Raw genomic sequence first — 21,567 nt, forward strand, 5'->3', positions numbered from 1 at the left:
AGAACCTCTCTTTGTTCAGAAAACCGCAGGAGGCATTGAGTCTTGTGTTTGACCTTGACCACTCAACTGGCAGGTAACTGTGCCAGTCACCTACCCATAAACATGTTTCATATTTAATATAAGGGTAGGTCTGAGGCAGAAGAAAAAAAAGAGCAGACAGAAAATGAGAGAAATCAAATCAAGCAACCTCAGCACATAACACTGTTATCACTTTGTGTGCTGAACACCCACTACTGAGAGAGGGCAAGGGAATCTGGCTACTTAGTAAGAACAGTTTAGCTGTCCTCGGCTTTAGAGGTAATGTTTTCCCTCTCAAGTTTCTGTAAAATAGAACTAGAAGAAAAAAAATGATAAAAAGGACCCAGTTACACTCCTAAATCTGTTTTCTGAGGCTGATAAAGAGATGGGCAAGAGATACACAAAAGAATGTTTACCAGAGTAAATGGAAGCCATATCATGTTCATGGATTAAAATGGACAACACTTTATTAAGATGTCAAATCTCAGACAGGTAGTGGTGGTTCACACCTTTAATCCCAGCACTTGGGAAGCAGAGGCAAGTGGATCTGTGTGAGTTTGAGGCCAGCCTGGTCTACATAGCGAGTGCCAGGACAGGTTCCAAAGCTAAACAGAGAAACCCTGTCTCGAAAAACAAAATAACAAAAACCAACCAACCAACCAAAAAACAAAAACCAAAAAATATTAAATCTCTCCAAATTGCTCTCCAGGTCCAATGAAATCCCAATGAAAACCTCATTATGGTTTTCATTGGGATTTTTAGAAACTGAGAAACTCATTCTAGAATTTATATGTTCGATGAAGAACAAAATTGGAAAGCTTTCTTTGCCTGTCAGTCAGATGCATTAAGAATCTATTGTAAACAGCTAGACATGGTAGCACACACCTTTCATCCCAGTACTCAGGAGGCAGAGGCAAACTCATCTCTGTGAGGTCAAAGCCAGCTTGGTCTACAAAGTGAGTTCTAAGATAGCCAGAACTATTTCATAGAGAATCCTGTCTCAAAAAACCAAAACCAAACAAACAACCTACTCCCACCCCACAACCCAACAACAACAAAAGATTCTATAGTAACCATCTGTACATGGTGGCACATGTCTTTAATTCCAGTACTTTGGAGGCAGAGGCAGGTGGATTTCTGTGAGTTTGAAGCCACTTGGTCTACATAACGGGTTCCAGGACAACCAGGGCTACATAGAGAAATCAATTCTGTCTCAAACAACCAAAAATACCAAAAACCAAACAACACCACCAAAAAAACATAGAATCTATGGTAATCATACAGTAAGAACTGATGGAAAAGGCACACAGATGAACAGAATGGAGCAAAGATACAGACTCAAATATATGAGGTCAGTTTTTTGTTTGTTTGTTTGTTTTAGTTTGCTTGCTATTTTCAATTGGCTTTTTACAAATATACAAAAACATTGTGTGTGTGTGTGTGTGTGTGTGCACCCAAATGTGCCACTGGGAATTCAATCACTAGATTGAATTCACATGCAAAGCAATCACTCTAACATTGAGCCACAACTCCACCCTACACAGAAAGGCAATTCTGAGGAAAACAAAATAGACTTCAACTAATGATGTTGCAGCTCTAAACAAGAAGTAAAAACTAAACTATCCAATACTCTATATTATCACTTTACCCCCAAAACTAACTCAAAACAGGTTACACAGACACACACACTATCCTAAAAAAATAATAAAAACTAGAAGAAGCCAGATGTGGTGGCATGGTGGCACACACCTTTAACCTTAACACACTCAGGTGTTGGAGGCAAGCAGATTTCTGAGTTTGAGTCCCAGTCTATGTAGAGTAACAGGACAGCTTGTCTACAAAGTGAGTTACCATCACAAACAAACCACTCACACAACCAACCCCCAAAAAACCCAACCCAAAACTTTTAGAAGAAAAAAAACCTTTTGAGTACAGGTGTAAGCAAAGTTAGATACATAAAAAAAACTGACACATAGAACGTGATATAAATATTACTTTATCAAAACTACAGCTTCTGCTCTTCAAAAAGAAAAGCTGTAAATTGGGAGGAAACATTTATAAGACATGTTTGTAAAGAATGCATATCCAGACTATGTAGGACTTGCAAACTTCAGTACTGAAGAGACTGAGAAAGATTTGAAGACCCCAATGCTATGTCTAAAAAAGCACAAATCCCATTCCTGAGTGGTAGGGCCCATTGATCTATTTAAAGAAGAAAGGAATAGGATTCTGGAGGTTTCTTAGCCTGCATCCAGGCTGAGATCAAAGGAGAGTTCACAAGGTCTAACTGTAGCCAGCAGTGATGCCTGAACAGAGAAAAGCCCCATCTCTGCCATCTCTGCTCTAATCCTTGGCTCTACACCTACAGTGTAGTAGTGTCCAGTAGAGAGCCTGGGTCACCTATTAGGGTGGATGCAGAAGTAACAGGAATCAAACCCTTCGTCTGTTTCCTGGCTGAGTTGGAGGACGAGAAAGTGAGAAAGATGCTGACTATTGAAGGTACAACTGCTGGTCTTATGTTACCACTGGGCAGATAATGGATATCAGAAAGGAAGTCCTGGAGGACTGACTCTTCAAGGTACGGGGTATATTCAACTGGTAGTATGTGCGTATACACACTCATATTAAATCACAATCACGACAGGAGAAAGTTACTTGCTTACCCCAAAAATATAAGAAAGTTTTAGGCTGGCGGTAGTATATATTTAGCAACTCTTAGACACCTAAGTTTGGGAAGCATTGAATGAATGAGTCTTGCTCAAGCTAACTGGCCATAGTGAGAAAGCAGTGACATCTATGAACCCGAAAGGCAGGGGCCTGACCTTGGTTTCCTATGGCCTGGGGGCCTGCTTTAGCTGGTGAAACTGTGGGGCTGGGCTCTCCCTGGCTAGTGCTAGAGCCACTGCTATCAGGGGATCCAGGGCTTTCACTGAACTTCTGGAAGCAGGCTCGGCAGCAGCGTTCCTTCTTGCCACTGGGCTTAGTCATAACATAGTTGTTACAGCAGTAGTAACAGAAGACGTGGCCACATATCCTGGGAATGAAACAACAACAGGCTTTGAGAATGGTGTACAATCGACTGTGCATCATTGAGATCTGCTAAGCACCAGAACAGGTCTCTGTGTTGGGTTTCTGATGGCCCATGACTCTCCAGACCTCGCTCTGTCCTTAATGTAGAGTGTGCTGTAAGCCCATTTCATAAGAGTTCAACAAAACCATCATGGTGAGCTTAGCAGAGAATGACTTACTTCTGTAGGTCCTCGAGGCAGGGAGAAAATGTCTGACTAACATCAGGCTACAGGTGTGCATTTCACATTTACTGTCAGGATTTTAGGTAAGCTCCCAATCTGCCTTTCTCTTCACCCATCTTTCCTAGGTGTGGAAGGATCTGTGTTCTCTGGCACCGTCTACATCCCCCATAGGCTCAAGAGAAGCTAAAGGGTTGGTGTTCTCTGAGTGTACCACATGCCTGTGAGTCCCCTTAACCCCACCCACCCACATTTCCTTTCAGGGGGCCTTCAGTGTCCTGCTAGGACCCCAAATAACACACCCTTCTTCCTCTTCCCTTGGTAGATAGCTACAGCACCCACACTTGTCTCAGATCCCTCGTCCAGCTTCCACTCTGGTGAGTCGCCTGCTGCTAACCTGCAGTGGTGCCGCCGCACTATCCAGCTGAACTCCCGCTTGCAGTCATGGCAGTTGCTGGCTTCCATGTCCCCAAGACATTTCTCTTCAGCACTGAGCTTTTGCTGGAATTCCAGTGCATCGGACTTTTGCCAGAGAGCATCTTTGTCCCTGCAATAATACCACATTTTAAGAATCCAAGAGGAGCAGAGGATGACCCTGCTTCATTTCAGAAAGCTGATATCAAATGTTCCAAACCATAGAAGCTAAATAACTTTCCTTGTAAATGCTCTCTTCTCAGCTCAAGGTTTGTGCTGACCTCTCCAAAGGAACCCCAAACATTGATTGATTCTTTGACCCCATGTACGCGAGAGCATATACGAGGCACATGATATATACCAAAGGCTGTGTCATCCACAAGGAATTGCCAGCACTGATACATCACTGAGAGATCTTATACTAAAAACAAATTACTAATGAAAGTAGTATGCCACCAGGTTGATAATGGACATGCTATGAGCGTGCATGCAATATGCAGTTTGCTGAATGTATTGACTGTGTACCATGTGTGTGCAGTGACCTTGAAGTGTGAAGAGGGCATCTGATCCCCTAGGATTGTAATTAAAGATGGGTACTGAAAATTGAACCCAGGTCCTCTGGAAGTGGGTAAGGGTTAGGAATATAAAGATGACTGACTTTTTTCAAGGATGCCTAAATTGTAAGGAGACGGGCTGACTCATCTTCTGGTCCAGCTTGTTCTTCAAGCTAGTCCACAGCATCTGACCAATATGTCCCTAGGAAGCCAGATACTCACACCCTGGACTGTGAGAATGCTAGTTGGTTTCTCTACCACATTCCTCAAGAAGATACCTGGAATTCTAACAAGTGAGTAGATATAGGCATATTACAGTCATGACTCTCCCACCACAAATGCAAGTGAGTAAGATCTTATCTGCCTTGGGTTTTATCGATTGTCTCTTGACACATTCATTTTTCAAGGCGTAGTTGTGTAAGAGCTCTTGTCTTGGAAGCTGGTGTGATAGCATACATTTTTTAATCCCAGAACTCAGGAGGCAGATAGGCAGGGAGATTTCTGTGAGTTTGAGGCCTGACTTATCTACATAGGGAGTCTCAGGTCAGCCAGACTACATGGTAAGACCCTGTCTCAAAATAAAATACAGCCAAATAAAGCAAAAATATTTATTGACTTGGAAAGTTTGATATGGAATATTCATAGATAAAGTAATACTTTGTCTGGGTTTTGCTTCAAAGCAATCTAGAGGTGGGAAGATGTAAGTGGCCATGGATTGATTCCTGTTGAGGTTGAATGAAGTATAATTATTATGACTTGAGTTTGAAATAGCCCCTCATGTGTTTGATCTCTTGGCCCCACAAAGCTAGTGATGCCATTTAAGGAGGCCATGGAACTTTTGGGGGGAAAGGCATAGCTGGTGGAGGTGGGTCATGGGGAGTCTCTACTTTCTTATCTGCTAAGACATGGAGTATTATTACTACTGCCTTAAGCTCCTACTGCTATGGACTGAACCAATCCCACTGCCATGCCTTGTCTGCCAATACTGACTGAAACTATCTGGACCCCAAGTTCAAAAAAAACAAAAAAATCTTTCTTCCCTTAAGTTGCCTTTGTCAAGTGTTTTGTCACAGAAAGGAAGGGAAAAAGGAAGGAAGGGAGGGAGGGAGGAAAACAGTTATAATATTTTATCTTCCATATTTGATTCCTTTAAGAAAAAGTTAAAGTTGTGAGTGACTTGCATGCATTTACCACCAGGACATTTCACATCCCCATGTCTGTCTTGGAAAGTAAAGGCTGGTTTTGAGTGGCAAGAGTGGCACATACTGGGACCCTCAGAGTCCCCTCCAGTTTGGTTCCCACATGGATGCTGCTGCTGGGTCCCGACAGGGAGCCCCACTCTTAGGAAAGTGGGACAGTACAAGAAAAGGTTCACTGGAGATAGGCAAGGGATGGGGAAATGACCAGTTACTAAATGTCATTTTACTGTCATCCTTTGCCAGGCACTCAGAGTTTGAACATAAACCCACATCCACACAAAAACCCAGGGAAATCCAGCCTTCAAGAATGCCAAAGCCTAGTGGGATCCTGCAGGCATATGGCTCCCTGACAGCACACCATTGGACAGACCTTGAGGAGGAGGGTCCATTTCCAGAAATGTATTTTTTCCTAAGAAAAGCCAATCATAGACAGGGTCTTCCACTGCCTCACACTCACCTGAGCAGCTCTATCAGCCGTTCCTCAAGGTATTTCTTGGTTCTGTTCAGGTCGTCTAGGTCTGCATGCATCTTCTGGTCATTCCTTTCCCTGTTTGTCACCTCCTGGCAGAGTTTGTTATAATATTCTTGGATTTTTGATGTGGCCTTTTCAAGTTCCTTCTGAGTTCTGGGAGAGGAGAAATGCATTTTCCTGGTTAGTTCTGACATTCAGCTTCCTGGAATCTGTGGGCTCTTCTGGCCTTCAATTACAGGTCCTGCCGACCTCTTGGCCTTTCCCTCTCATGGTGAGACATGACCTCTTCACAGGTTATGCATTATCCCAGAATCTGAGACTCCCCCTACCTCCCTGTCAAATATGAAGGGGTATTCTGGAATGGCGGAGACATTCCAGGATGTTAACATACTCAGTGAGTGAGACACGGCACTCCTGTAAGGATTTCTAGATAGGACTTGAGGCTGGAAGGAGCCAGATGGGAAAAGACTTATGAAGTGGTGATGGATGATGAGCAGGGGTGATGAGTCAGGACATAAAGTAAAGGCATGGTGTCTCAAAGGTGGTTATGAAGAGGGTCCTTGCTCTCAGGTGTCTTTGGGACTCTGCTTTGAGGAGGGTGCTGGGTCTTTAGCAGGCCTTTTACCCGGTAAGTCCTCCAATCCCCTGAAATTCTGTTCTAGGCCCTGTGGAATCTTAGCATACAACAGAGGGGGCTGGTGGAGCTGGCTGTCTGCCCAATCCCATGCATTCCACATGCAGCTTAACTATCCCCTTAGATGGTAGTTTCTAAGAATGTTACAAACCCCAAGATCCAGCAAGGTGTTTGTAAGAACTCCATTAAACAGAAATTCTATGCAAAGAGTACATTGTTTGCATGCTTTCCAGCTAAGTCTTACACATAGCTATCAGAGCTTATTAAATAGTCAATGTCCACAAAATGATTTCAGAGTACACAACACAAAACATCAAGGGAGTCTAATCCTAGGAAGATGAACTATGCAATTCTGAGCAGCTAAAACAATCCTCTGAGATCTTCCATATACCATTCTTATAGCATTTGGCTTTGTTTTTTTGAAATAGGGCCTCACTATGTAACTCTGGCTGGCTTGGAACTTGCTATTTAGACTAGGATGGCCTCAAACTCAAAGAAATTCACCTGCCTTTTGCCCCCCCCCCCCGAATTCTGGGATTAAAAACATTTGCCACAGTAGAGTTGACCCTGTTGACAGGCCTGCAGGTGATTCTCCTCACCACCCCTGAAAGTGTGTGGGTGATCTGACTTCACCCCTCCCCTGCCATATGGTGGAGTAGGTGAGGAAGAGAAGAACTTACCCTCCCCTTGCCACCTGTGGTGGTGAAGAGTTGGCCCTGGGGTCATGAGAGCAGGAGAACCGGCCCTGCTCCTTGTTCCCTGCTGCACTGGGTGACTAGCTGGGGCAGTGCTGAAGAGCTCGCCCTAGTGGTGACAATGAGGGAAACCTGGCAGGCTGACCAACCCTGCTAGCACCTAGTCTCAGAGACAGGGCTATGACTTGGTCCATCCAAACACCCACGTCATTTATAAACTGCTGGAGGGGCTGGATCTACAATTCCACAAGACAACAACAGAATATCAAGAAGGAGTTCCACTGTATCTACAGAGTAGTAGAAGCCAGAGGCCTTGACCAGACCAATGATCCATTGCAAAGAACACTTGTAAGTAAAGATGTTTGGACTAAGGGGTGTACTGTATGACTCACTGGTACATACTATAGCTTCTATGTCAAAATTTTCTTTTCTTTCTTCTTTTTTTTTTTGAGGCTATACTTTTACATTTTTTGGGGGGGGTGGGTAGTCAGTCACAAAGGACAGAGAACAGAGGAGAGGAGATGGAGAGATGAGTGGGGCTGGGATGTATGATTTAAAGTCCACAAAGAATCAATAAAAAGTTTTAAAAAATGTGGCAGCATACCCAGCTTTTATTCTTATAGCCTTTAAAAATACCAGTCCAAGTGTGTCCTCTGTTTAAACCACATGACCAAGACCTGACTAGGAGCTGTAAGAAATGGGCCAATCTCTAGGCTTCACTGAATCCGGAGTCAAGCAGGAAGGCAGGTGGCAGGAGAAAAGGGATGGGTACAGGCTAAGGACAATCTGATATCCTTGCTTTTTTGGTGGCACCCAAGGGGTCCTCTCCTTGATGAACTTTTCTCAGCAGGTCCTAGCTACACTAGTTTGGGCCATCTGCAGAAGTGGGCTCAGTTTCACAACTCCACATGGCCTCAAGCTGAGAGTGATAAAATGGGGAGGAACTAACCCCTCTCACAGGACTGTTAGGAAGACTCAATAGGTAATTACAGGTTAAACATTCCTAATTTTGAAAATCTGAAATCCAAACTGCTCTGAAATATGAAGATAACGCCCTTCTGCTCTCAAGCGTCCAGCTTAAGATGTTCAGCCGGCAAAGCTGCATTTAGAACATGCCACACTGCAAGCAGGACTCAATGCTTGTTCTTATTCCCGTTATTTTCATGCTCTAACTATGCCTGCTTTCAGTTTTTTGGAAGTATGCAGTTAGTGTGTACCTTGCTGGAGATATAAAGCTGCACCAGATGGAAGGCACCTTGCCTCCTGTGAACTATGGCAGGAAGACAGCTGCTTTTTCTGTGCAAGCTTCTGGCCCTGTGCTTTCTGATGGCATGACTTTTGCTCGACTTCCTCATCTAGTACAAGTGGCTGACTTTCTAAAATGAGTGCACCTACCCACTCCCTGAAGGTCACCAGCGGCTGTGTGGGTGATCCGGTGACTGACCTTTCTAGGCTTTTTCGAAGAGTCGTGCTTTCTTCGTCTTTGTGCTGCAGAGTGGCCTGGCACTCTGCAAGACGGCTGCTGGTACAGTTCAGTTTCTCTTCCATGGCTGCCTTGGTGACCTGGTATAAGATATCCGGGAGAAGACACAAAGCGTACAAAGCTTACCCTCCACGGAAGAAGAGACTGGTATGCTACTCACACATCCTGACAGGGCCACTTCTAAGGGAAGGTTTTGTGCTGAAGTTGGAGTGCAATGGCACCGAGTGAGGCTACGAGTGGGACCAGTGGCACTAGAGAATGCCAACAGAGGTGACTAAGAACAATTTCCTTTTAGTTCAAAGTCTAAAGAGGGGAAGGGAGTCAACTGTCTGAACCAATGACTGTCTCAGTTTGAGAACTGGCAGCATTATGAAGAGCATCGACATCAATTCAGTAAAAGCAGATCAGACCCCCTTTCCTTGACAGCACACCTGCCAGGCCCACCTTCAGTTCGTGCACAGCCTCCTTAGTCACTTGCAGCTCCCGGCTCTGCTCTTCGAGCTGGACCCTGAGGCTCTCACACTCTTCATTGGCCTTCTGGAAAGGATGAGGAAGCATCGTAAGAGAGAGGTTCTTGCTCTGAGACTCCTTCATCTTTATCACCCAAAATGATTTCTAAAAACATAACTGCACTGTTTCCTGAAGTGGCTCCTCAACAAGCTTCTTCTCTACTGCTAACAAAATACTTGCAAATTTACAAGGGAAAGTCTCAGCTTATTCCAAGCAGAATTAATTTCTTTTTTTTTTTCCAGAGCAAGTGGAACTTTTATTTTTTATTTATTTATTTTTATTAATTAATTTATTTAATTATTAAAGATTTCTGCCTCTTCCCCGCCACCACCTCCAATTCCCCCCCTCCCCCAATCAAGTCTTCCTCCCTCCTCAGCCCAAAGAGCAAGCAGGTTTCTCTGCCCTGTGGGAGGTCCAAGGACCACCCACCTCCATCCAGGTCTATTAAGGTGAGCATCCAAACTACCTGGGCTCCCACAAAGCCATTACGTGCAATAGGATCAAGAACCCATTGCCATTGTTCTTCAGTTCTCAGTAGTCCGCATTGTCCGTTATGTTCAGCGAGACCGGTTTTGTCCCATGCTTTTTCAGACCCCGGCCAGCTGGCCTTGGTGAGTTCCCGATAGAACATCCCCTTTGCCTCAGTGTGTGGGTGCACCCCTTGCGGTCCTGAGTTCCTTGCTCGTGCTCTCTCTCCTTCTGCTCCTCCTTTGGATCGTGAGACTTCAGTCCAGTGCTCCAATGTTGGTCTCTGTCTCTGTCTTCTTTCATCGCCTGATGAAGGTTAATATTCAGGAGGATGCTTATATGTTTTTCTTTGGGTTCAACTTCTTATTTAGCTTCTCTAGAATCACGAATTATAGTCTCAATGTCCTTTATTTATGTCTAGAAACCAAATATGAGTGAGTACATCCCATGTTCCTCTTTTTGGGTCTGGCTTAACTCACTCAGGATAGTGTTTTCTATTTCCGTCCATTTGTATGCAAAATTCAAGAAGTCATTGTTTTTTACTACTGAGTAGTACTCTAATATGTATATATTCCATACTTTCTTCATCCATTCTTCGATTGAAGGGCATCTAGGTTGTTGATTTTCTCCAAGAACCAACTTTTTGTTTCATTGATTCTTTGGACTGTTTTCTGTGTTTCTATTTTGTTGATTTCTGCCCTCAGTTTGATTATTTCCAGTCTTCTACTCCTCCTGGGCGCGTCTGCTTCTTTTTTTTCTAGAGCTTTCAGGTGTGCTGTTAAGTCCCCAATGTATGCTTTCTCCTTTTTCTTTAAGTGGGCACTTAGTGCTATGAACTTTCCTCTTAGCACTGCTTTCATCGTGTCCCATAGGTTTGAGTATGTTGTCTCTTTGTTTTCATTAAATTCAAGGAAGACTTTAATTTCTTTCTTAATTTCTTCCTTGACCCAGGTGTGGTTCAGTAGTTGACTGTTCAGTTTCCATGAGTTTGTCAGCTTTCTGGGGGTAGCATTGTTGGTGCCTTCTAACTTTAATCCGTGGTGATCTGATAAGACACAGGTGGCCACTGATATTTTTTTGTATCTGTGGAGGTTTCCTTTGTTTCCAAGTATGTGGTCAATTTTCGAGAAGGTTCCATGAGCTGCAGAGAAGAAGGTGTATTCTTTCCTATTTGGGTGGAGTGTTCTATAGATGTCTGTTAAGTCCATTTGATTCATTACCTCCAACAATTCTCTTAATTCTTTATTAGTTTTCTGTCTGATTGACCTGTCCATTGGTGAGAGAGGTGTGTTGAAGTCTCCTACTACTAGTGTGTGTGATTTGATGTCTGCCTTGAGTTTTAGCAGTATTTCTTTTACATAAGTGGGTGCTTTTATATTAGGGGCATAGATATTCAGGATTGAGACTTCATCCTGCTGAATTGTTCCTGTTATGAGTATAAAGTGTCCCTCTCGATCTCTTCTGATTGATTTTAGTTTGAAGTCAGTTTTGTTAGAAATTAGTATGGCCACACCTGCTTTTTTCTTAGGACCATTTGCTTGAAAAACCTTTTCCCAACCCTTTACTCTGAGTAGATGCCTGTCTTTGTGGTTGAGATGAGTTTCTTGCAAACAGCAGACTGTTGGATCCTGTTTTCGTATCCAATCTCTTAGCCTGTGCCTTTTTATTGGTGAATTGAGACCATTAATATTAAGTGATATTAATGACCAGTGGTTGTTACCTCCGGTTATTCTTATTGCTTTTGGTAGAAGAGTTTGTGTGTCTCCCTTCTTTGAGTTGTGCTGTGATGGAGGTGGGTCATCTTTCTATCTGTTGTTTCATTGGTTAAGTAATAAAGAAACTGTCTTGGCCCCTTTAATAGGACAGAAAATTAGGTAGGCGGAGTAGACAGAACAGAATGCTGGGAGAAAGAAGCTGAGTCGTGAGTCGCCATGATTCTCCCACTCCAGACAGACGCAGGTTAAGATCTTTCCTGGTAAGCCAGCTCGTGGTACTACACAGAATATTAGAAATGGGTTAGATCAATATGTAAGAGCTAGCCAATAAGAGGCTGGAACTAATGGGCCAGGCAGTGATTAAAAGAATACAGTTTCCGTGTAATTATTTCGGGGCATAAGCTAAGCCATGCGGGCGGCCGGGTGCCGGGAACGTAGTCCGCCGCTCCTATTACAACAGAGTGGCATCCAACGTGCTAATGAACTCCACGTAAAACCTGAGAGGGCTTAAAAAGGACACAGAGAGAATTTAAGACAGCTTTTTGCTGTCTGTGGGTTGCGTGCGGCAAAGAAATTGTCCTGACTCAGCAACAGGAAAAAACTGGCTGTTTTAAAATTGCCTGCTTTCTGGGCTGTGCCGCCACTGCGATCTCTGTCTGGCTCCTGCGGGAGACAGAGTCTTTGAATGGATCTTTTGGAGTAAAGTGCTATGGCTTGCTTGATGGCAATGTGGACTGCTTTGTGCCTGGAACTGTGTGTGGCTCAGGGGCACCAAATGGCTCTGAGGCAGGAGCGGCTCAGCTCCGCCATGCTGAACTGTGCTGGTCTCAGGCAGGAACTACCATAATTACCATAATAATGGCGCAGTTAAGGTTTGGACTGAGCAGGACACAGGCGGTACCGTATTATCTGTACATGGTGCAACTTAAGTTTTTAAGAAGTGCTTAACATTTTAAGAAATGCTCCTGGATAGTAAAAAAATTACAGATTCACAATAGAACTGATTCAGACACTGTTGGATGAATGTACGTAGGCTTGAGAGAGAGAAAATATATATATAAAGAATAAAGTTAATGTCTTAAAAAAAGGGTAAAGTCTTTAAAGAGACAGTACAGATAGTTATAGATTAAAAGAAATAAAGAAAAATAAGCCACGTAAAAATGGAAAATTCACAGAGAGTCTGGATTCTTTGTATTATTGTGTTTTCTTTAAAATTTTTGACTGTAAAGGAGCTAAGTGCAGAGAGACATTTCATTATATGGGCTGCCAAGCTAAACCAGAATGGATATAAGGGTATTATGATTTCAGAATATGGGTCTAAGGATATGATGCTTTGGAGAGGGTCTTCTTTTGTTTTCACAGAGGATAAGACTCTGTGGATTGCGTCTATCCCAATATGGTATGATAGACCACGCCCTCCTGAAAGGTTGCTGTGAACACCTTCAGAAAATTACTTCACTCAACTGCTGACTGAGATGACCCTGACACACAGGTTACACCATGAAAGATCTGAATACAGCGCCCCCATTCAGCAGGAAGCAGTTTGGAGAAAAAAACTGCGCCCATGTTCCCAAATATGGTTTATAAATGTTCTTTTACATTTAAAGGGGGATATGATATAGATATGAATAATTTGCATTGGTATAGATTTTAAGGTCAATTTTGTTATATGTATATGTATTTCTAATCTTGATTAAGGTATTGTGATTGTATAGTTCATTTAAAAATGTAATGTATATAGGTTGTTAATGGATAATCATCGATAATTGTCAAGCTTTTAGTCATGTTAGTTAGATTTTCTAGATATATAGAGATATATTTCAGATAGGCATTCTTCATATCTTTCAAAGGCTACAGAATATGGCATTTAACTGTTTTAATAATTTAGGGCTTTTCATGATAATGAGACACGTCTGCTCCTGGCAGCACCAATCTACTTCAAGAGGAAGATGGGCACCGAAGAGGCTCCTTAAGGAGTTTGATAGCCATTTGGGCAAGAAACTGCTCTTGCATGGACGGATGCATAAACTGGATACAAAGAACCCGCAGAGAGAGGACTGCTGAACTTGCCTAAAGGTGAGATGGTCTTTCGGGGTTCCTGACTCATGAAAGAGTCTACGAGACATTCTGCAGGACATAGCAAAAAGTGACTGAACTGTCTTTGGAATTTCCTGCTTGATGAAAATGTCTGCTGGATACTATGGGCCTGAAGGCCAAAGATGGATGCCCCAACGGTACAAAAGAACTTTGGGTGACTGTCCAGGCAGCGAGATGTCTCTGTCATTTCTAGAGTTTGAAGTTTCTTATTTCTTGTTTACTTAGGTAATATTATATCCTTCTGGAGTCTTTGATGGAGTTGAAGAATGGATAGATAATTATAGTTTTCCTTAGTTATGATAAAAGATAAAATAGATATAAATATTGTAACTGTAATTCTTGCTTGATAACTGTTTTGTTATATGTAATTTTACTATGTCAAAGTGAACGCCTTTCTTTTTTGTTTAAACAGAAAAAGGGGAAATGATGGAGGTGGGTCATCTTTCTATCTGTTGTTTCATTGGTTAAGTAATAAAGAAACTGTCTTGGCCCCTTTAATAGGACAGAAAATTAGGTAGGCGGAGTAGACAGAACAGAATGCTGGGAGAAAGAAGCCGAGTCAGTGAGTCGCCATGATTCTCCCACTCCAGACAGACGCAGGTTAAGATCTTTCCTGGTAAGCCAGCTCGTGGTACTACACAGAATATTAGAAATGGGTTAGATCAATATGTAAGAGCTAGCCAATAAGAGGCTGGAACTAATGGGCCAGGCAGTGATTAAAAGAATACAGTTTCCGTGTAATTATTTCGGGGCATAAGCTAAGCCACGCGGGCGGCCAGGTGGCGGTGGGAAGCAGCCCTGCCGCAGATATTACAACAGTGCTGTTGAAGGGTCGCTAGATGCCTGGGTTATTGTAGGCAGTGTTGGCAATGTTGGATTCCTTGGGTTGTGATTTTCCTTCTATTACTTTCTGTAGGGCTGGATTTGTGGCAACGTATTGTTTAAATTTGTTCTTATCCTGGAATATCTTGTTTTCTCCATTGATAGTGAACGATAGCTTGGCTGGGTATAGTAGTTTGGGTTTGCATCCATGGTCTCTTAGTTTCTGTAGTACCTCTATCCAGGACCTTCTGGCTTTCATGGTTTCCATAGAGAAGTCAGGTGTAAGTCTGATCAGTTTACCTTTATAAGTTACTTGGCCTTTTTCCTTTGCAGCTCTTAATATTCTTTCTTTAATCTGTATATTTTGTGTTTTGATTATTATATGGCGAGGGGATGTTTTTTTTTGATCCAGTCTGTTTGGTGTTCTGTATGCTTCTTGAATATTCAAAGGAATATCTTTCTTTATGTTGGGGAAGTTTTCTTCCATAATTTTGTTAAAAATGTTTTCTGGACCTTTGAGCTGTGCCTCTTCTCCTTCTTCTATCCCTATTATTCTTAGGTTTGGTCTTTTTATTGTGTCCCATATTTCCTGAATGTTTTGTGATGAGAATTTGTTGGTTTTGGTGTTTTCTTTGATCAGTCCGTTTATTTTCTCTATGGTGTCTTCAGAATCTGAGATTCTTTCTTCTATCTCTTGTATTCTATTGATTATGCTTGTTTCTGTAGTCTCTGCTCGTTGACCTATATTTGCCATATCCAGCTGGTCCTCAGTTTGTGTTTTCTTCCTTGCTTCCATTTCAGTTTTCAATTCTTGGACTGTTTCCATTACCTGTTTGATCGTTTTTTCTTGGCTTCCCAGGGTATCATTTACGTATTTACTCATTTCTTCAAACTTTTTGTTATACTTCTCATCCATTTCTATGAGGGCGTTTTTCACATGTTGTTTAAGGGACTCTATTGCTTTCAAAAAGTCAGTTTTTTCCTCTTCTCCTGTGTTAGGGTGTTCAAGTCCTTGTGTTGTAAGATCATTGGGTTCTGGTGTTTTCATGTTGTTTTTCAGATTGTTGGGTGAATTCTTGCCCTGGTGTCTGCCCATCTCCTCTTACCGATGCAATCTATTGGGTTTGATTTAATTGTAGCGGGGCAATCTGCTCTCAGTGCGGGCTTCACTGTTTCTTGCCTGCACTATCCTGCATCCAGTGCCTCCGCCACCTGGGCCCGCCTGCCCGCCGGTGCCTCCGCCGCCCGGACTTGCCTGCCTGCCGGTGCCTCCGCCGCCCGGGCCTGCCTGTGCGCCGGTGCTTCCGCCGCCTAGGCCTGCCTGCCGGTGCCTCTGCCACCAGGGCCTGGCTGCCGGTGCCTCCGCCGCCCGGGACTGCCTGCGCGCCGGTGCTTCTGCCGCCTAGGCCTGGCTGCCGGTGCCTCCTCCACCCGGGCCTGCCTGCCGGTGCCTCCGCCGCCCGGGCCTGCCTGCGCGCCGGTGCTTCCGCCGCCTAGGCCTGCCTGCCGGTGCCTCCGCCGCCCGGGCCTGCCTGTGCGCCGGTGCCTCCGCCGCCCGGACTTGCCTGCCTGCCGGGCCCGGGCCTGCCTGCGCGCCGGTGCCTCCGCAGCCCGGACTTGCCTGCCTGCCGGTGCCTCCGCTGCCCGGGCCTGCCTGCTGGTGCCTCCGCCGCCTGGGCCTGCCTGCCGGTGCCTCCGCCGCCTGGGCCTGCCTGCCGGTGCTTCCTCCGCCTAGGCCTGCCTGCCGGTGCCTCAGACACCCGGGCCTGCCTGCTGGTGCCTCCGCCGCCCGGGCCTGCCTGCGCGCCGGTGCCTCCGCCGCCCGGACATGCCTGCCTGCCGGTGCCTCCTCCACCTGGGCCTGCCTGCCGGTGCCTCCGCCGCCTGGGCCTGCCTGCGCGCCAGTGTTTCCGCCGCCTGGGCCTGCCTGCTGGTGCCTCTGCCACCCGGGCCTGCCTGCCGGTGCCTCCGCCACCCGGGCCTGCCTGCGCGCCGGTGCCTCTGCCGCCCGGACTTGCCTGCCTGCCGGTGCCTCTGCTGCCCGGGCTTGCCTGCGCGCCGGTGCTTCCACCGCCTAGGCCTGCCTGCCGGTGCCTCCCCAGAATTAATTTCTGCAAGTGAAAAAAGTGGCCCATGAGGCTCACATGGCCTCATGGGCTGGAGAGGGCACTTTTAGGAAGGGCAGAAGAGGGTGCAGAGGAGGCTGAGAGCACAGAGGCAGGTTCAGACCCACTAGGGCACACACTGGGAATCACAGTACTGTGTCTACTTGTCATTGTTCTTATCTACCACTCTTTAGCCTCTTTTCTTCATGAGTATCAAAGGCTCATGGTCTATCGGAGGGGGAGAGGTCCTCAGATTTGTCTCCTTTAAGGGCCTTGCTTTTCTAAACTGAGCCAGTTCCCGGAGAAGCTGACTATTTATTAAGGACTAGTTAGGACTCAGGATGTCACAGACTGGTGACCAGATGGATGATAGGGCTCCAAAAGAAAGGGCAAGGGTAGAGGCTGAAACTTATGTGTGGAAGGGGCTGTACACAAACACACAAAAGGGGAAGCAGCAGAAGGGTGTGACACTCTTTGAGCTGCTGCCCCGTGCAGCCTGGTGGGGACATGGAATGGAGCTACTAGACCTGCTGAGAATCCAAATGAAGTCACAAACCTGAATTTGTGTTCATTCTGCTCTGTCAATGTTGACTATTAATTGTTAGAACGTTCTGTGTGGGCCGACATCTGCCACGGTCAAAGTGGAGGTTTCTAGGTGAAGCCATTATGCCCCATGTTCTACCTGATGTGCTTGTGTTTCTGCAAAGAAATGTGAGCTTTTCTTTGCTCACATTCAACCAAAGTTGAATGGGATCAGGACATTTCTTGCTGCAGGGCCACCTAATTGTGGAGCCACCCAGGAACACCTGGAGAAATGGCTAAAGCTGGGCTTACCTTCAGTCTGTTCTGGTGGCCCATGATCTCAGCACTTAGCTGGAACTTGAGGGCATCTCGTTCCTGGTGTGCAGCCTCTTGGAGGCTCTGGGTCAGCTGCTCAGCCTGGGCCAGTTGTGACTGTAGACCTGAGCACGAACTAGCTGCCTCCTCAGCTGCCTTTAGTTTTTCCTGTAACTCCTCCTTCTCTTGCTGTAGTCCCATCACTCGGAGCTCCAAGCCCTTTCGTTCCCGCAGTGCTGCCTCTTTGGAATCCTGGAGCTCCTGGGCCAACCTGGCCAGGGCCCCCTCCAACCGATCCTTCTCGGCAGTCAGGGCACAGACCTGGATGCCAAGCTCAGCTGTGTCTGTGTTGGCTCGGTGTAGCTGGTCCTGCAGCTCTGCCTGCTCCAGGTGGGCTCCCTCAGAGCTGCACCTCACCAGTGACAGCTCTGCCTGCAGGGCTTGCAGCTCTTGTTCCTGCTTCTGGACCTTATAGAGGCTCTCCTCCTGCAGTACTCCTTCTCGCTCTGAGCACAGCAGCAGCTCCTGGACATGGGCCCTGTTAAGGGCTTCATTCTGCTCCTTCAGTTGTTGCACCAGGGTCTTGTGCTCCCTCAGGACTGTCTCAGCCACTCCTAGCTGGCTCTGTAACTTGTCCCGGTCACCTAGGGCCACCTGGAGCTTGGCCTGGAGGTCCACCACCTCATTCTGTAACCGCTGGGCTTCCCCCTGGTGAATTTCTAGCTGTGCTTGAGACAGGGCCAGTTGGGTTGTGTTGACTTGGGGTAGGCTGAGTCCCTGGTGGCCTTTTTTTGCAGAGAGGGCCTCAATCAGCTGAATCTGCTGCTGGCACTGGTTCTCAAGAGCCCTGAGTTCCTGATCCTGGGCTTCTGTCCGAAGCCGGCACTGATCTGCCTCTTCCTGCAGCCGCCGGCACTCACCCTCCTTACTCTGCAGGGCAGCTTCCTTCTCTGCTACCTGGGCCCTCATGGTCTCTTTGGCTTTCCTCACAGCCAAGAGACTTGCTTCCATCTGGTCTCCTAGGTGCCGGATGCTGGCCTGCTCAGCCTCCAGAGAGGCTAAGGAGCCCTGGATGGCTGCCTCTCGCTGCTGCAGCGCTGTGTAATCAGTTTGCAAGGCTAGAAGTTTGCCCTCTAAGAGCTGGTTGCGCACAGTCATGTTCTGCAGCTCCTTCTGTAGCTCCTGGTTGACCTTTCGCAATTCCCTCTGGTCTTCCTCTGGCACTGTGGTATCGTTTACCTCTTCTTTCTGGAGGTGTTGCTGCCCATCTTCTGGCATCTCCCCAGTCTGTGGTGAGACAGAGCTCATGGAGGCCAGAGCCCCCCTATTCTTGCTGGCCCCATGCACTTCACCTAGCTGCTCTAGTGTGCTCACTTTCTGGCTGAGATGATCTCTGTCCTGTATAAGCTGCTTCTTCTGTTCCTCCAGGTCGCTCACAAGCTGGCTCACCTGTGTTAACTGGGTCTCTAGGAGCTGCAGCTGCCAGGTCAGAGACTTGGCCTCCTGCTCCAGCAGCTGCTTTTCTTCTCGATGCTGCTTTTCCTGCTGCCTGGCTTCCGCTAGCTCTTCCTCCACAGAGCTCAAGTGGGCCAGGGATTCCTGTAGCTGCTGTTGGAGCTGAGCTGACTCTTGCTTCTTCCCAGATAGCTCTTTCTGAAGTGGGGTCACATCCTTCACTAAGAGCTCTAGGTCAGCCCGGGCCTTCTCCTTTAGCTGAAGTTCCTTGGCCAGCTGCTCTAGCTTGATACTCTGCTGTTTGTTTAGTTCCTGGGCCCTGGTGTTCTCTCCTTCTAGGGCTTCAAGTTTCCCCTTCAGTTCCTGGAACTTCAGGGCCATGTCGGCAGGAACTGGCTCTTGATGAAACTTTGTGTCCAGAGCTGAATTTGCCTTCTTCTCTGCCCTGGCCAGGCAATCTGAGAGGCTGGCTAGAAGCTGATTTTTCCTACCCAGGGAGTTTCTCACAGCCTCAAGTTCCTGTGCCATGGTCTCAAGCTGCAGGGTTGAGTGGCTATTTTCTTTCTTGTCTACATTCAGCTCCAAGGCCTGCAGACATGTCTGAAGCTTCTTCACTGTGGCTTGGGTGATCTCCCCCTGCTTCTGGAGCTCTGCCACTAGGCCCTTGAGGCCAGTGTTATCCTCCACTGTAGGGTATCCCCTCTCCTTCTCTGCCTGAAGCTGCTCCCCTTGCCTGCTGATCATCACTCGAAGTGCTTGGTTCTCCCTGTCTAGTTGCTGTACATGTTCTTGAAGCTGTTTCTCCCGAACCTCCAACTGGTCTAGCTCCAGTCGCATCTCATCAAAACCTTCTAGTGCTTCATTGTTTAGAGGGCTGTTTAGGTCAAAACTGGAGGCCATCTCCTGAGTCTAAGGGGAAGTAAAAGACAGGAGGCTTTGGAATTAGGCTGCCCAGCTATTTGGATAAGTTTCTGCATTCTATGAAAGTAGAAGTAAAAACAAAGGGATTACCTGACCTAAGTACGGTAAGCTTTTAGAGCGATTCCAAGATTAGAACCTTTATGTTCCAAGCACCTACCATAAGGTCCAAACACATGCAGGGCCCCACAAGCCCCACTAATAAGCAGACTCACATCTCTAGTCAGCCTCCATCAGCTTTATGAGTTTAAAGGATACTGGTTCTTAGAAAATTTAAACTCAGTTACACTGAAATTATGGTAAACCCACTGTATTATATACACCAGTAGTACCATGACATGACAAAAATCACAAAATGAGGTCAAAGAGTAGATCTATCTATCTATCTATCTATCTATCTATCTATCTATCTATCTATCTATCTATCTATCTATCTATCTGTGTTTTGAGACAGCCTTGGTTGGAACTTGCTATGTAGGCTGGCCCCACAGAGATCTGCCTGCCTCTGCCTCCTGGGTGCTGTGACTAAAGGCATGTGCCACCATGCCCGGCTCATTTTTTTTTTTTTTTCTGTTTTGAATGCTCTTTGTACATAAAGAGCATTTTTGTACTGCAAATAAATTCCTATTATATAGTTACAATAGGTTCACATTTTTAGTACTTCCATTTATAGTTCTTAAGCAGCTTTTCACTTGCTCCTCCACTGAGGACCGGAATGATTTTATTAACCTCTATTATAGAAAAAAAGAGTTGAAGTTTCTAAATCAATTTCCCCTTCATTGGATGCTGGTAGGTAGCAGGGTCAATTCTATCTAATCTCAGTGCTAACCTAAATCTTGTAAGATACTTTAAAACTACTTCAAGATTTTAGTTTTAAAAGGATCTAAATTTTATCTGACTATAAAAATCTAAATTCCAGGACATAGAGGATATAGCTTGAGGGGTTATATTACTCTGCTTAGAACAACAAGTATTTGAAAGGACTACTCTTGAGTTGCTAGGGAAAAAGACATACCTTGGCCACCCTAACAGTCTGCTAACCCCAGCCTTCCCGACATTACCTGCAAATAGTTGCTCACTAAACTGCTCATGCTGGAACTTCGGCTGGGAGGTTTCCACATGTAAGCAGAAGAGCTGGTGGCCAGCGTCCTCCTGTGGGGGCACAGAAGAGACACACTTGTATTCAGATAAGAAAACACACACACACACACACACACACACACACACACACACACACACACACACACACAGGCAGTGGTGCTGACAGTTACTAGGCAACCATGTGACGGTAGGATATGGTCTGGATATCACTTGAGTATGTCTAATAAAGGGTTCTATGCTGGCCCTTACAATGGTGGTACTGAGAGATAGTGAAACCATTAAAAAGTTTGGCTAACATAAAGCCTTAGATCAATGCTATTTGAAGGCACTATGGGACTCTAACCTCTTACTATTTGGGACATATGATCTCTTACTTCTGCATGCAATACACCCCATCTCCTCTTCACAGGCCACCTACTCTGAAATGTTAGTAAAGGGGATCCCTTGCCAGAGCCTGGACCACGTTGTTCAGGCCTTCCACCTCTAAAACCGTGAACTAAACCAGTCTGCCCTCCTGCACCCAAAAAGAAGACTTTCAGACTCTTTTTTTTTTTTTTAATTTAAAGATTTATTTTTATGTGTGACGGGGAGGCAGAAGAGGATACAATATTCTCTGAAGAGTGGTTGTGAGCCGCCTGACATGGGCTCTGGGATCTGAACGTGGGTCCTCTGGAAAAGCAGAAAGCATTCCTAACTGCTGAGTCAGTCATGCCCCCAGACTAAAAATGTCTTTTTTTTATAAAGTTAGTCTGCCTCAGGTTTTTCATTACAGTAATCAATGGATGAATCCTAGATGGAGCATCTAAAGAGCAGATCTCCATG

General features: G+C 45.6%; 1 protein-coding gene across 8 annotated transcripts in view; it reads right to left on the bottom strand.

Moving 5' to 3' along the window:
- The window catches only part of Fyco1 (FYVE and coiled-coil domain autophagy adaptor 1), a 72,963-nt gene that overhangs the window by 27,198 nt on the left and 24,198 nt on the right, over window positions 1–21,567 (bottom strand). For all 8 annotated transcript variants that reach the window (XM_057766979.1, XM_057766978.1, XM_057766980.1 and 5 more), the window contains 7 exons: window positions 20,706–20,796; window positions 17,269–19,635; window positions 9,162–9,254; window positions 8,679–8,797; window positions 5,891–6,058; window positions 3,664–3,813; window positions 2,841–3,052 (listed from right to left, as the gene is read on the bottom strand). In XM_057766979.1, the coding sequence (XP_057622962.1) occupies window positions 2,841–3,052; window positions 3,664–3,813; window positions 5,891–6,058; window positions 8,679–8,797; window positions 9,162–9,254; window positions 17,269–19,635; window positions 20,706–20,796 (3,200 nt within the window). The remainder of the gene's footprint in view (window positions 1–2,840; window positions 3,053–3,663; window positions 3,814–5,890; window positions 6,059–8,678; window positions 8,798–9,161; window positions 9,255–17,268; window positions 19,636–20,705; window positions 20,797–21,567) is intronic.

The sequence above is a fragment of the Chionomys nivalis genome, chromosome 4, assembly GCF_950005125.1.
Source record: "Chionomys nivalis chromosome 4, mChiNiv1.1, whole genome shotgun sequence".
Lineage (NCBI taxonomy): Eukaryota > Metazoa > Chordata > Mammalia > Rodentia > Cricetidae > Chionomys > Chionomys nivalis.